The 13,803-nt window shown below is 49.5% G+C and overlaps 1 protein-coding gene across 1 annotated transcript in view; it reads right to left on the reverse strand.

Annotated features, from left to right (window-relative positions):
• Positions 1-13,803, reverse strand: part of DLGAP5 (DLG associated protein 5) — a 59,170-nt gene that overhangs the window by 8,504 nt on the left and 36,863 nt on the right. Inside the window, exons 14-15 of the mRNA XM_088461348.1 lie at positions 4,821-5,043; positions 1,790-1,964 (exon numbers count right to left, since the gene is read on the reverse strand). Coding sequence (XP_088317474.1) covers positions 1,790-1,964; positions 4,821-5,043 — 398 coding nt within the window. The remainder of the gene's footprint in view (positions 1-1,789; positions 1,965-4,820; positions 5,044-13,803) is intronic.

Below are 13,803 nucleotides of genomic sequence, written 5' to 3' on the forward strand. Positions count from 1 at the left end.
CAATATAAAATAACTTTGTCACACAGAAACAGTTTGCGGTTCCAACACACACAAAGGTACTATATTGTAAAAAGGGTATAATCAGCCTTAATCTATACAATGCAGCTATATACAGGATAAAGACAAAGATACAATTAGCAATATTTCGCCATGCAGTCTGGATCCTAGACTAACAGCTGTCCATCAGGATTGCTGTGTATTTCTTAAGGGTCAGGCAGGGAGAAAGGTAGCAAAGGAAAGGGCTGGAATCCAGACTGCATGGCAATTTATAGGTGTACAATTACCTTTGAACATAAGCTGAATACTCAGAGGGGTTCCCTATTGGCCCTTTATTACTGAGTCACAATGGTTGTTGCTATTCATTTGTTAGTAAATGGTTGACGTCACTGGAGGTTGAACTGTTAGAAAATCCCTTTGTACTAACATTTGGCATGCAAATCCACAGGGGAGGTGTACAGTGATTTATACAGTATAGAGTATAATTCTTGGCAGATCTTCATAACTCGATAGTGATCCTTTCCATATTCATTCTGTTGGTTTCATATTCCTCTTGAGACAGAGGGAAATCGGTAGATACTACTCATGACCCATTTATCTTATTCCTAATCTCAGATATCATATAACTGCTATTTAACATGTAACATTCACTGCATACCTTTAAAACACATAGCATTGTGCGTATCTCAGTCAGTTTAGGGTTAAATGGGATATAAGTTTATTGTAAGGAAAGGCTGCTGTCCGTCGGGGTAAGGTTTCCGACAATACAATAATACTTAAAAGCTGGCTATGCGATTGAAACGCAAAACAGTATTTAAACAGTATTGCTGTACTAACTTTATGTTTATGGAATGTAAAAATGGCGCTTAACTGTTGTGAGCACAGAAGCATGGCTCGCCATTCACAATATGACGAGTTGCGGGGGCATGGGATGCGTGTGCATGTATAGCGAGCATGTGCAATTGCGTGTGCGCAAGTGCGAATGCGGCGGGAGCGTGTGTTCGCATAAAATGGCCGTGAACGATCAAATCGTCCAATGGATGTCGTGTTGCGATTCGTGCGCAATTAAGCGATCGCAACCAATTTATACGGTTTCGACACCTGGCTAGCAATTAACCCCAGGGTTGCTGGACCCGCTTCCAGCCTAATACCCTGGTTGTCTAGTGTTCACATGGGGTATGCCTCATGGAGGGGGAAGCCCGCCGCCACCGCTAGCGCCTCTGGTCTGTCCCCAGGACCGGAGGTATCAGACTGCATTTAGAAGTATCAGCGGGCCGCCTAAAGCGGCAACTCGCGGCTTACCTTGATTCCCATGTCGTCCGGTAGCAGTCTTGGGATTCCCCAGAGCCCAGCTAGTACAGACTCTGGGGTCCCGCCACGATCCTTAGATCTGTACTGGCGGGGTGGCGCCAGCGGGAAGACGCGGCAGCGTGGACGTCTTAAAGGACAGTCTGATGCTGCCGCTGTAATAAAAAAGTAAAAGCAAGAAAAAATAACAATTTTCTTCTTTAAAATAAAGCTATGGGGCTGCTCCTGCAGCCCCACTAAGACAGGGTGACAGACTCCGGCCGGGCACCAACTTAAACTGAGGTGCCTGTGGCTTGGGGGCGGGGTATAGAGGAGGATGGACCCAAGTGCATCCTGGGAGCTAAAGCTTTAACTGTGTGGTGCCTGTGGATCCAGATCCAGCTATACCCCCAAGGTCAACTCTGTGGACCCCCTATGGACCCTGAAGTAGAAAGAGGAGTAAGGAGCTTCAAAATGTAAAGCAGAAGCGCTAGACAGGCGTTACCTGGCATCTGCACCAAACAGCGCTTTCCTTAGGGGAGACGTTACATGGCTCGGCGACTTCTGTGGTTGAGAATCTTCCACGTTATTTACTGGACTCCGGGAGTTCTGCAGAACCTTTATGGCTGACTTAGGTGTATTGAATGTCTGGGAGGAACCCCGTTCTATTTTTCTGTGACCTACAAAAGAAAGGATACCTCATAAGGAACGCTCAAAAACACATTTATATTAGTCTAACAATATCTCCACATTCATAAAAAGCTAAAAATAGACCAAAAATTTAAATTTACTACCACAATGAACAAAATATTTTGTCTCAAAAAAATAAAACCGTGTAATTACTATTTTTATTTTTTTTTTAAACTGTATAATTTTCTGCTTCTGTAATGTGGTCTGTAAACCGTAAATGAACATTCACATTTAAAGAAAAAAAAACAAAAAAAAACTATTGTTACAGGTGTATGTAAAATATCTACAGTAGCAGTTTGTGTTCTTAGTTTAGTCTATAGCCACAAAATACATAGCCAGGATTAGAGTATTAATCGCCTGCAGTGTTCGCGAATACGCGCTATAGCGCGTATTTTACCCAGTTTCAAGGACTGGGGACTCACTTTTATAAAAGAGCCGGGTCCCCAAGGACGCGCTGTCTCCGGGGACACAAGCCAGCCTTCCTGCACGCTGCCGCACAGCTAAAAGCATCGCTATCAATCAAATAGGTGCTGGTAATAATAGGACACCCCCGGGCTGCAGGGGGCGCTGACGCGCTTAACAACAGTGCGGTAGTGGCGTCACCTTGCTGGGCATTGCACATGTTGCGGTGCCTGGCGCCAGTGGCTGTCCCAGCAGCAGTGGCAGTAGCGCTGGGCTTGTGCCAAGTCATCTTGCTACCGATTCAGAAGCTGCTCCTCGTCCGCGGAGCGAGGTGTAGCCCCATCATTTGCCGCGATATGAGCACCACAGACAGCTGCGCAGTTATGACTCTGCTGGGCAAAGCCCACACTCTCACCCTGCACACCGGCAACCTCATGAACTGGGGCTGTCTGAAGAAGCGGTGCCCAATCTCCCCCAGTGAGGAGGTGAGTGCTGTACCCCAGGGAGTTGTGATGTATACTTTACTGACTGTACATCATCACAGTGTGTGGCGCCAAACTAACACAAGTGCCTATCTGTTTTTATTAATACTGGGAGTGATGCAGGGAGTAGTGTGTGTGTGGGGGGGAGGGGTCAGTGATGCAGGAAGTAGTGTGTGTGTGTGGAGGGGGGTCAGTGATGCAAGGAGTGGTGTGTTTGTAGGAGGGGGGGGTCAGTGAGGCAGGGAGTAGTGCGTGTGCTGGGGGTCAGTGATGCAGAAAGTAGTGTGTGTGTGGTGGGTCAGTGATGCAGGGAGTAGTGTGTGTGCGGGGGGTCAGTGATGCAGGGAGTAGTGTGTGTGCGGGGGGTCAGTGATGCAGGGAGTAGTGTGTGTGCGGGGGGTCAGTGATGCAGGGAGTAGTGTGTGTGTGCTCGGGGGGGGTCAGTGATGCAGGAAGTAGTGTGTGTGCGGGGGGGTCAGTGATGCAGAGAGTAGTGTGCTCGGGGGGGTCAGTGATACAGAGAGTAGTGTGCTCGGGGGGTCAGTGATGCAGGGAGTAGTGTGTGTGTGCTCGGGGGGGGTCAGTGATGCAGGAAGTAGTGTGTGTGCGGGGGGGTCAGTGATGCAGAGAGTAGTGTGCTCGGGGGGGTCAGTGATACAGAGAGTAGTGTGCTCGGGGGGTCAGTGATGCAGGGAGTAGTGTGTGTGCGGGGGTCAGTGATGCAGAGAGTAGTGTGCAGGGGGGTCAGTGATGCAGAGAGTAGTGTGCTCGGGGGGGTCAGTGATACAGAGAGTAGTGTGCTCGGGGGGTCAGTGATGCAGGGAGTAGTGTGTGTGCGGGGGGTCAGTGATGCAGAGAGTAGTGTGCAGGGGGGTCAGTGATGCAGAGAGTAGTGTGTGTGTGCTCGGGGGGTCAGTGATGCAGGAAGTAGTGTGTGTGCGGGGGGTCAGTGATGCAGGGAGTAGTGTGTGTGTGTGGGTCAGTGATGCAGGAAGTAGTGTGTGTGCGGGGGGTCAGTGATGCAGGGAGTAGTGTGTGTGGGTCAGTGATGCAGGGAGTAGTGGATAGGGGGTTCTTATTGATGCAGGGAGTAGTGGATAGGGGGGTTGTTATTGATGCAGGGAGTAGTGGATAGGGGGGTTGTTATTGATGCAGGGAGTAGTGGATAGGGGGGTTGTAAGTGATGCTGGAAGTAGTGGATAGGGGGGTTGTTAGTGATGCTGGAAGCAGTGGAGAAGGGGGGGGGGTTTACTGGTGCTGGCAGTAGTGGGGGAAGTTCCAGGAGTTGTCCCCATTGATGTGCAGCCTCTGATTCCTATAGATGGGCTTTTGTATATCATTGGCCTGCATGATAAGCCTGCTGATGGCGAAATAAATATTATTAATGGCGTTAGCTGAGGGGGCCAGTGTCGGGAATGCATCGTATTCCGGAAATTGGTAAATCTGGCAGCATTGCATCCCCCATAGAAACCCATGGGGGAGGTGGCTGCCAGCGGGAATGAAGAGATCACAGTGGGTATCAGAGATACCTGCTGCGGTCCCTCCTCGATACATCCGGGGGAAACTTAACATTTGAGGTAAACCTCCTAAAACGTGTTTTTGGGGATTTAACTCAAATATTCAATGATAAATGGGCCCCTAAAACTTTAGTTGGCTAACACTGGCAGCTCTAATGTAGATTACCAGCACCTGAGCCTACTATGGAAAAATCTCATTGTGCAATAAAGATTAACAAAATGTTTTTACTAACTAATGCTTTACAAAACTGTTTAGCATTCATAATTTTTTTCTGTTTAATTTGTTAGATATTCATAAGACTTTCATTCCGATGGGACCCAGAAAAGGTCATGTAGGACCCCATTTTAGTAAAGTGAAGGGTCTCAGGGACCCACAATTTTTTGGGCTCACAGCGATCACTGGCCTGACACAAGTGCCTCCATTATAGAGCAAATCTTAACTTACTACTAGGCAGTTTAGCAGGGCTCTCAATCCTGAAGAATCCCGCATCAAATACGACCGGTTCTACTTGCATAGGCAATTCTGAGGCTGCGGGCTCTAAGACCAGGTCCTCTGTTTTACTTTTATTTTTCAGTGCAGCTTTGATAGCAGCAAGACGATTTCTTGCTGCTGCTCTGCCATTGTCTCCCTGACTTGGTTTGATTGTTGCAGCTGGTACATTTTTTTTCTGTAGATAAATGGGAGAGAAAGCCTGTTATATCTTATCAAAATAAATCCCCAACACTAAAGCCGGGTACACACTAAACGATGTCTCGTCCGATCCAGACATAGTTAAGTGTGTGCCCAGCATAAGGGCCTCATTTCTCATTCACAACAAGTGATAAAACTTGTTGCGTATGATAAATGGTGCTTCAGCCAATCAGGTTCCAGCTGTCTTGGGAGCCGATTGGCTGGAGCACTATTATCATACGCAACGAGTGTTATTACTTGTGAATGATAAAACTCCTTGGTAAATAAGGCCCTACGTTAGACACTAGGTTTACTTTCCTAGTACTGGGTGAACCATCCATCCATACCCCACTGTCCCTAGAACACCATGAATTCTTCGTGCCATATAGTCAACAGGATAATGGAAAACAAGAGATATGGTAAGAACTTACCTTTGTTATCTCTGTTTCTACGAAATCCATAGGGTCCACAGGGTTGACCTTGGGGAACCAAATCCGGGCACCACGCAGTTAAAGCTTTTAGCTCCCAGGATGCACTGGGTCCACTCTCCCTATAACCCCGCCCCCCAGCCAGAGGCACCTCAGTTTGTAAGTAGCCAAAGGCCGGAGGAGGAAAGAAAGAGAGAAAACTGGAACACTCAAGAACCATACTCACAGAAAAGGAGACGGGAAACCGGTGACCAGTAACACAGCCCATATGAAGCCAGGTGCGTCAGGGCGGACGCCCTGTGGACCCTATGGACTTCGTAGAAACAGAGATAAAGGTAAGTTCTTACCATATCTCTTGTTTTCTACTTCAGGGTCCATAGGGGGTCCACAGGGTTGACCTTGGGGATGTCCCAAAGCAGTTCAACCAAGGGTGGTCCGGGACGCTCCTGTGCTGAGAGGAGAATCCGTTGCCCAAAAAGGAAGCATCCTGAGAGGCAAAGGAAAACCAATGCCTAGAACCTTAAAAAGGTGTGGACAGAAGACCACATGGCCACCTAGTAAGGCAGAACAGCCGAGGCGCCACAGCGAGCCGCCCACAAGGGGTACACAGCCCAAGAAAAACAAACAGCAACAGAAAGGCCTACCCATGGGTAAGCCCCTGAGGAAGACATACGAAGCCATCCAGCCATCCCTTCCTGTAAAAACCAGATATCTTAGACCACAAATGAGTCCGATTTCCCTAAGGAACTTGAACGGATCACATAAATCCAAAGGGGCCGGACGGCAGTCAATTAGGCCACACCAGCCGAGAGGACTGGAGACTGAATGGCCGTACCCCAAGTTCCAGAATATGGAACCTAAAAACCACTCTAGGAAGAAACAGGGCGAGTGCAACTCACACCCTGACATATCATCATCCAGACGAGGGAGCCACCTGAGAATGCTCCCAATTCCGACACTCACCTGGCGGATATAAACGCCATAAGAGAGAGAGAACCTAAGCAATAGACCATGTAGTGGCTATCACACCCAGTGGTTCCATTGACTGTCCCCGAAGGGAACGAAGAACCGCTACTAACTTCAAGGAGCCCCTAGGGGGAACAAATGGCGGCATAATCCAGAAAATACTCTGAAGGATGAACTGGATACCAGAGTGGAGCAATTCCACATCTTAACCATACTGACAGTGTAGAGATCCGCACTGTCCGGAAGGCCAGGCAGAGGGTGAGACCCAAGCCGGCTGAAAGGAATGCCAGAATATCTGGAAATCCTGAACGACAGAGGATCGTAGCAACAGGTACGATACCATAAGAATTAAGCCTGCCACAGTCTGTGGAAGGTCCCAGCAATAGCTGATCTATGTGCTCTGATGACAAAGCCAGGGAAACTGTAGGACCCCCGTAGGGACGCAGTCAAAGACAAACGATCCAGGTCCAGGGCAACACAAAGACCCTGAGACAACAGGTCCGGATAGTGAAGCATCAGGAATGGGGAGTTCCGAAAATCCAAGTACCCCTGACATCTGGGGCAATCAGGAGCCACCAGCAGGAAAGCATCTCCGTCTCAAATGAAGCTTCCGAAGACCTCGAGGAAGAAAGGAGACCAGAGGACCCAGGTACACAAAGTCTAAGGACCACTTCACCGACAAAGTCACTGAAGGTTGCTTCAAAACCCCTAGTGCTGGACCGTAACACCGGTAGTGTGTGATAAAGTCAGAAGGCCATGAGGATCACCTCAGGGAGACCCCCTCTGCTCACCAGGAGACGAAACCTCTCTTGGAGAAGAGACTAGTCCCCGGGAAGCACCTCGTGACGGCTGAGGAAACCCGCTTCCCAATGGAGAGCTCCTAGACTGAACGCTGCAGAGATGGCCTGGAGGAGACCCTCGGCCTATGCCAGAATGTGAGACAATTCTGTCATTGCAACCCAACCAACAGTGTTGCCAAGATGGAAGCCACTGTCGTAACACTGTCAGACTGACCCTATTGAGGTTTACCCTGAAATACGTGTAATGCCAGAGAAGGCCCAAGACAGCCTAAAGTTCCAACAAGGTAATTGGTAGGGCGGAATGGACAGACGTCCAACTGCACTGAAACGAACGCGAACCAGACACTGTTCGTAGCAAAAGAATACCCTGGACGAGATGGCCATAGCCACCCGGACAGAGACCGACTCGCCTCCGGAGAGAGCATCGTCGTATGAACAGTGATCCGACAGAAAAAACTCGTTCCATCTGGAGAGGAGCCAATTATGCAAAGGCCTGGAATAGAACTAAGCCCATTCCACCCACCCAAAGGCAGACACACTGGATATTTGACCACGCATCCCAGAGTGCACTGACATATGTCGACTACATAGACATCCGCATACTCCTAGTCAAGGAGTGGAGATCCCGTCTTATGCCAGAAGAATTCTCAGATTTCTGAGAATCCAGCAGGGCTCCCAGATGAAGTATACCCTGAGAGGGATGCATGTAGGACTTTTTCCCCCGTTGATTAATATCTGCGCCGTGAAGAAGCCACGGTTATTCTGACCTGGCTGTAGAGTACCTCTGTCATCCCGCTAAGAGCAGGAGGCCGTCCCGATACTGGAGCAGTCGGATATACTGAACCGGTGAACTGTCAGAAAATCCATAAAGCTGGTAAACCCCTGTGGGGCTGAGGACAGTCCCAAAAGGCAGAGCCTGGAAAAAGTGCAAGTTTTGCTGTGGCACCGCAAACCTGAGCCCATGCTGATGAGAGGACTCTATATGTACCCGCAGGCACGTGTCCCGCCTATCCAGGGATACCATGAAGTCCCCAGGATCCAAACATCAGATGGAGCATAGGAGTGTCCTCCTGAGCCCAGGCACCTTTAGAAACTGGTTCAGGGAATTGAAACAGAATAGTCCAAAGAGGACCATTCAGCCAAAGAGAGGGCGTACCCGTGAGATGGGAAGCAATCGGGAAGCCGACTGCCTATATACCGGCAGCCGGCTTCCCGACTGTCTTATCTCGGCATGGATGAAATGCCGGGCGTCTAGATATAGACGCCCGCATTTCCCCGACGCCGGGAGACCTTAGGGTTAGGCACCTCCCCGGGGGGCTTTGGTAGCGGGGAAGGGGGTGGTTGGGGTTAGGCACCCCTAAGGAGGGTTAGGTTAGTGGATACTTCCCTATCCACGATCGGGATTTCCAGCGTTGTCGGGCTTCCGCTGCGTCGCACTCTGCTCCTGTCGGGCTGACGGGAATCGAACCGCCGACTATTTCATACCCATTCCCGTGAGATAGTACCACTCCTACCTATGCAGCCGTGGAGACTTGACACCAGCAGTGGGCGCACTGAGAAAGTCAGTAGCTCACTCTGGAATCCCCCAGTTGTAGACCTGTCCCGTCAGGCTGAAGAATTATCCTGAGGTTCAGAAGCAGGGTCGGCTGGTAGTCCAGGTCTGCTCGGCACTGGATATGGAGGCCCTTGTAGAGGCCGACAGCCTAAGAAGAAACAGGCTGTTAGGCTGACTCTGAGGACCAAAAGACGTAACAGGTTTAGTCTGAGGCCCCGTAGTGGGAGTAGCTGAAGGAGGTCAACGTGTCGTTAGTAAAACTACCAATGTTACTACAATCTTGTCAAGGTCAAGACCAAACAAGATCTTCCCTATAGATGGTATCTGCACCTCTGCATTCCCAGAGCTCAGCCATAGGGTAGTACAGTGGATACAGTCGCAGCCGGAACTCAAAGTTAGGAGACTGGTATCCAACCACATACGACAACTGCATACATTATGTGAGCGACCAAAGACACTTGAACCCCAGACGTGATGGAGGGGAAAAAATGTCACAAATGCATCAGCCCAGTATGCAATAATATCAACCAACCATGCTATAGCCATGGTAGGATGGGTAACAACCCCTGAAAGTGAGTATACTGATTTCAGGCAGTTACCACCTACGGATCCGTAGAATCCGACCACGCAGGAATATAAGGCGTAGTAACGTCTGTAATCAGACGAGAAACATGCCGATCCCCCCCCCAGGAGGGGCTCGTGATGACACTCAGGGAATGTGGGACCGGAGGCAAAAACATTGTTGTGATCCACCCGCTAGTCAGAAACAGGGAACCCGAAGGCCAGTTAGACTGATGGTGTATGATACAGGTGCAGGTCAACATTCACTAACCAGAATGGACCTGACTACCAGCCCCAAAGCAGGGATAATACCTGAAATAAGCTTCTCCCCCATGTAAGAGGGAAAGAGCCCAAAACAGCATCCAGTTCACGGCAGAGCCAACTGGGAAGTAACCACAGGTCGTATACCACGCCATTTTGCGTTTCGTAGAAAAAAACGACATCCACCCAGGGTGGCAGTTGTGGTAATCCCTGCAAGGGAAATGACAGACCGTTGTGGCACCTGTAAGGAGCGATAGTCTGTCACAGGAGTAGAGCGCAAGGAACTGCGAGATACCCTAAGATGAAAAGGGCAGTATGGAGACGTAACCCCAAGTGAGTTACAACAAAGGGGCCCGCCCGGCGATCCGCAATTGAGAGGATCCCAAGAAGCAAACCGCCCAAGGGGGTCATATAAGGGGCCCGGCACCAGATGGCCCCGCATACATAACCCTTTATGAGTCAAGTCCTCCGCACTAACTCCTGCAGCACATGACTTGCAGGATAGCAAAAATGGGTGCAGTATCACGCTCTTTCCCCTTGTCAGACCTATCTGACCATGGCAGAAATATCAAGCAGCGCCATACTGGTCCAGACTGATGCTAAAATTAGCTGCAGGGACCCATTTTCAGCGTACGCAACACACAGTTCCACCTAAAATATGGCAACGTGCAGCACGCAACAGTATGTGACAAACCTCACAAATATTAACGAGTATATATATGTGAGGTCTCAGAACCACCCTAAGTACAGCTGTATTAGGGCAGATAAAGAAAAGGGATAGATATACAATGACAGGTGAGAATAAAGAACAGACAGTCAGCACTAGCATAAGTCACATAAAATGCAGAGAAAAAAAAAGAAAAAAAAATTATATATTATATATACATACACACACATATATATATATATATATATATATATATATATATATATATATATATATATATATATACATACACACATATACATACACACACATACATACATACATAAGCATGACATACAATATACTGCACTATGTCACTGCATTCAACTTACCCAGATTCAGTGTCTGGGAAGTCTACAGCGCTGTGTACACACCTAATGGTGAGATAGGGAGACTGGACCAACTGCCATCTTCGGAGATTTCTGCTACACCACAGAGAAAATGGCCGCTGGAGACCTCAGAAGAAGCGTGGCCCGCGGAGGAAGCAGCTCAGCGACACCAGATTATGGTTACTGAAAGGCGCGCTGAGCTGAGGGGAGGAGCCGCTGTAACAGGGAAAGCTTCCCCCCCCCCGGCCGGCTACTAACTCCCGGTATGCCGTCTCCCAGCACCGACTTTTAAGTCCCTGGTGGTCTAGTGGACACACGGAGGTATGGGGGGGCCCGCCGCCACTGTCGGCGCCTCCGGTCTGTCCCCAGAGACCGGAGGCACAGGACTGCATATTAAATGCGCGGATCACCGCAAGCGGTGATCCGCGACCTTACCTGCTCCCTGTGGATCCGGCAGCAGTCCTGGGCACCCGCAGAGTCCAGCTAGTACAGACTCTGGGGTCCCGCTGAGATCCCCAGATCTGTACTGGCGTCTCAGCGCCGGCAGGGTGATGGAGCAGCAGCTTAGACATCCTATGGACAGTCAGACGCTGCTGCTCTAAAAGTCCAAAGTAAAAATAAAGACTCTGCTCTTAGAAAAAAATAAAGCTATGGGGCTGTTAATCAGCTCCCCACTGCACTAAACGGTGACCCGACTCCGGCCGGGCATCAACTTAAACTGAGGTGCCTCTGGCTGGGGGGCGGAGTTATAGGGAGAGTGGACCTCCTGGGAGCTAAAAGCTTTAACTGCGTGGTGCCCGGATTTGGTTCCCCAACCTATACCCCAAGGTCAACCCTACGGACCCTGAAGTAGAAACATCCCTAATACATGGTGCATGTTATCACCGTGACTGCAGATTTGTCAGCTGCACATTCATGCTGCAAGTCTCCTGTTCCATCACATCCATAAGGTGTTCTATTAGATTGGCTGTGGAGGCTGTTTGAGTACACTGAACTCATGTCCATTAATGTGGACGCAGCCTGAGTTTACGTGTGCTCAGCCATAAAGGGATGCACATGGTGAGCAACAATACTCAAGTAGGCGGTGGCATTTAAACAATGTTAATTTGTTATGAAGCAGCCTTTGACATGCTGTGCATACAGATATGCTCTCTAACAACTGCTGGAGCACATGGTTATTTCAGTTAGTCGCATCCCTGTCAGCTTGAATCCATCTGGGTAATGGCCTCTCAGTAACAAAGCGTTTTCACGCACGGGACCACCACTCCGCGGATATTTGTTGCTTTGCACATCATTCTACAGAAACGCTAGAGACTTGTGCATGAAAATCACAGGCGCTCAACAGTATTTAAGATACTGAAACCACCCCGTCTGGCTTCAACAATCATTTTGGTGATGGCTGATCAGATAATTACAGTAATGAGCAGGTGTACCTAATGAACCTCGGTCTACAAGGCACACTAACAGTAATGGTTTTAATGATATCCATTAAACACAGATGGTTAAATCAAAACAACAAGAGATATGGTAAAAAACAAGAGATATGGTAAGAACTTACCTTTGTTATCTGTTTCTACGAAGTCCATAGGGTCCACAGGGTGACCTTGGGGTATAGCTGGATCCTGGACCCTTGGGCACCACGGAGTTAAAGCTTTTAGCTGCTCCCAGGATGCACTTGGGTCCATCCTCCTCTATACCCCGCCCCCGAACCACAGGCACCTCAGTTGGTAAGCAGCCAAGGCCGGAGGAGACGAAACAGAGACGGAAGACTGGAACACACAAGAACTATACTCACAGAAATGGGAGACGGAAAACCGGTGACCAGTCACAGAGCCCATATGAAGCCAGGTGCGTCAGGGCGGGTGCCCTGTGGACCCTATGGATTCGTAGAAATAGATAACAAAGGTAAGTTCTTAACATATATCTCTTGTTTCCTACTTCAGGGTCCACAGGGTGACCTTGGGGATGTCCCAAAGCAGTCCAAGTAAGGGCGGGGACGCTCCTGTGCTTATAGGAAAACCCGGCGCCCAAAGGATGCATCCTGAGAGGCAAAGGTGTCAAACGCATAGAACCTCAAAAAGGTTTGAATGGAAGACCAGGTGGCCGCCTTACACAGCTGAACAGCAGAGGCGCCACGGCTAGCAGTCCAAGAAGGGCCCACAGACCGAGTGGAATGAGCCTTAACAGAGGCTGGAACAGGTAAACCCTCCTGCATATAAGCCTCAATAATAACAGAACGAAGCCAACGGGCTAGAGTCTGTTTGTTGGCAGACCAACCCCTCTTGTGAAAACCAAAGAGGATAAACAAAGAATCCTACTTCCTCACAGAACTAGTCCGGTCCACATAAACCTGGAGTGCACGGACAACGTCTAAGGAAGCCTCCCCAGCCGAAAGATCAGGCGACTGAAAGGCTGGTACAACAATTTCCTTATTAATGTGGAACTTGGAAACCATCTTAGGCAGGAAATCAGGACGAGTGCGAAGCACCGCTCTGTCCTGATGAAAAAACCAGAAAAGGGGGACGACAGGAAAGCGACCCCAAATCCGAAACCCTTCTGGCAGAAGCAATTGCCAAGAGGAAAACCGTCTTAAAAGTTAGCCACTTGAGCTCCACTGACTCCAAGGGCTCAAAAGGAGGACCCTGTAAGGCCCGAAGAACCACCGCCAAATCCCACGGGGCCACAGGTGGCACAAAGGGAGGCTGGATTCTTAAAACACCCTGGAAAAAGGTGTGTACGTCCGGCATAGCAGCAATCCTGCGCTGGAACCACACCGACAGAGCAGACACGTGCACCTTCAGTGAGGAAAGACGTAATCCTAAGTCCAAACCCGACTGAAGGAAAGCCAGAATACGCGAAACCCGGAACACCTGGGGATCATATTTTCTGGCCTCGCACCACTGAAAGTAAGTGTGCCACACACTGTGGTAGATACTCACGGAAGCAGGCTTGAGCGCCCTCAGCATGGTGGTAATAACGGAGCTAGAAAAGCCCCGAGACCTCAGGACGGCTGTCTCAAGAGCCATGCCGTCAAAGATAGTCGACCAAGATCCGGGTGAAGATAGGGCCCCTGAGACAACAGGTCCCGCCGTTGAGGTAGGAGGTACGGAGCATCGATGGATAGGCTCCGCAGATCGGAGTACCACGGCCTT

Source organism: Taudactylus pleione, unplaced genomic scaffold (genome assembly GCF_031769625.1).
Source record: "Taudactylus pleione unplaced genomic scaffold, aTauple2 ptg001041l, whole genome shotgun sequence".
Taxonomy (NCBI): domain Eukaryota; kingdom Metazoa; phylum Chordata; class Amphibia; order Anura; family Myobatrachidae; genus Taudactylus; species Taudactylus pleione.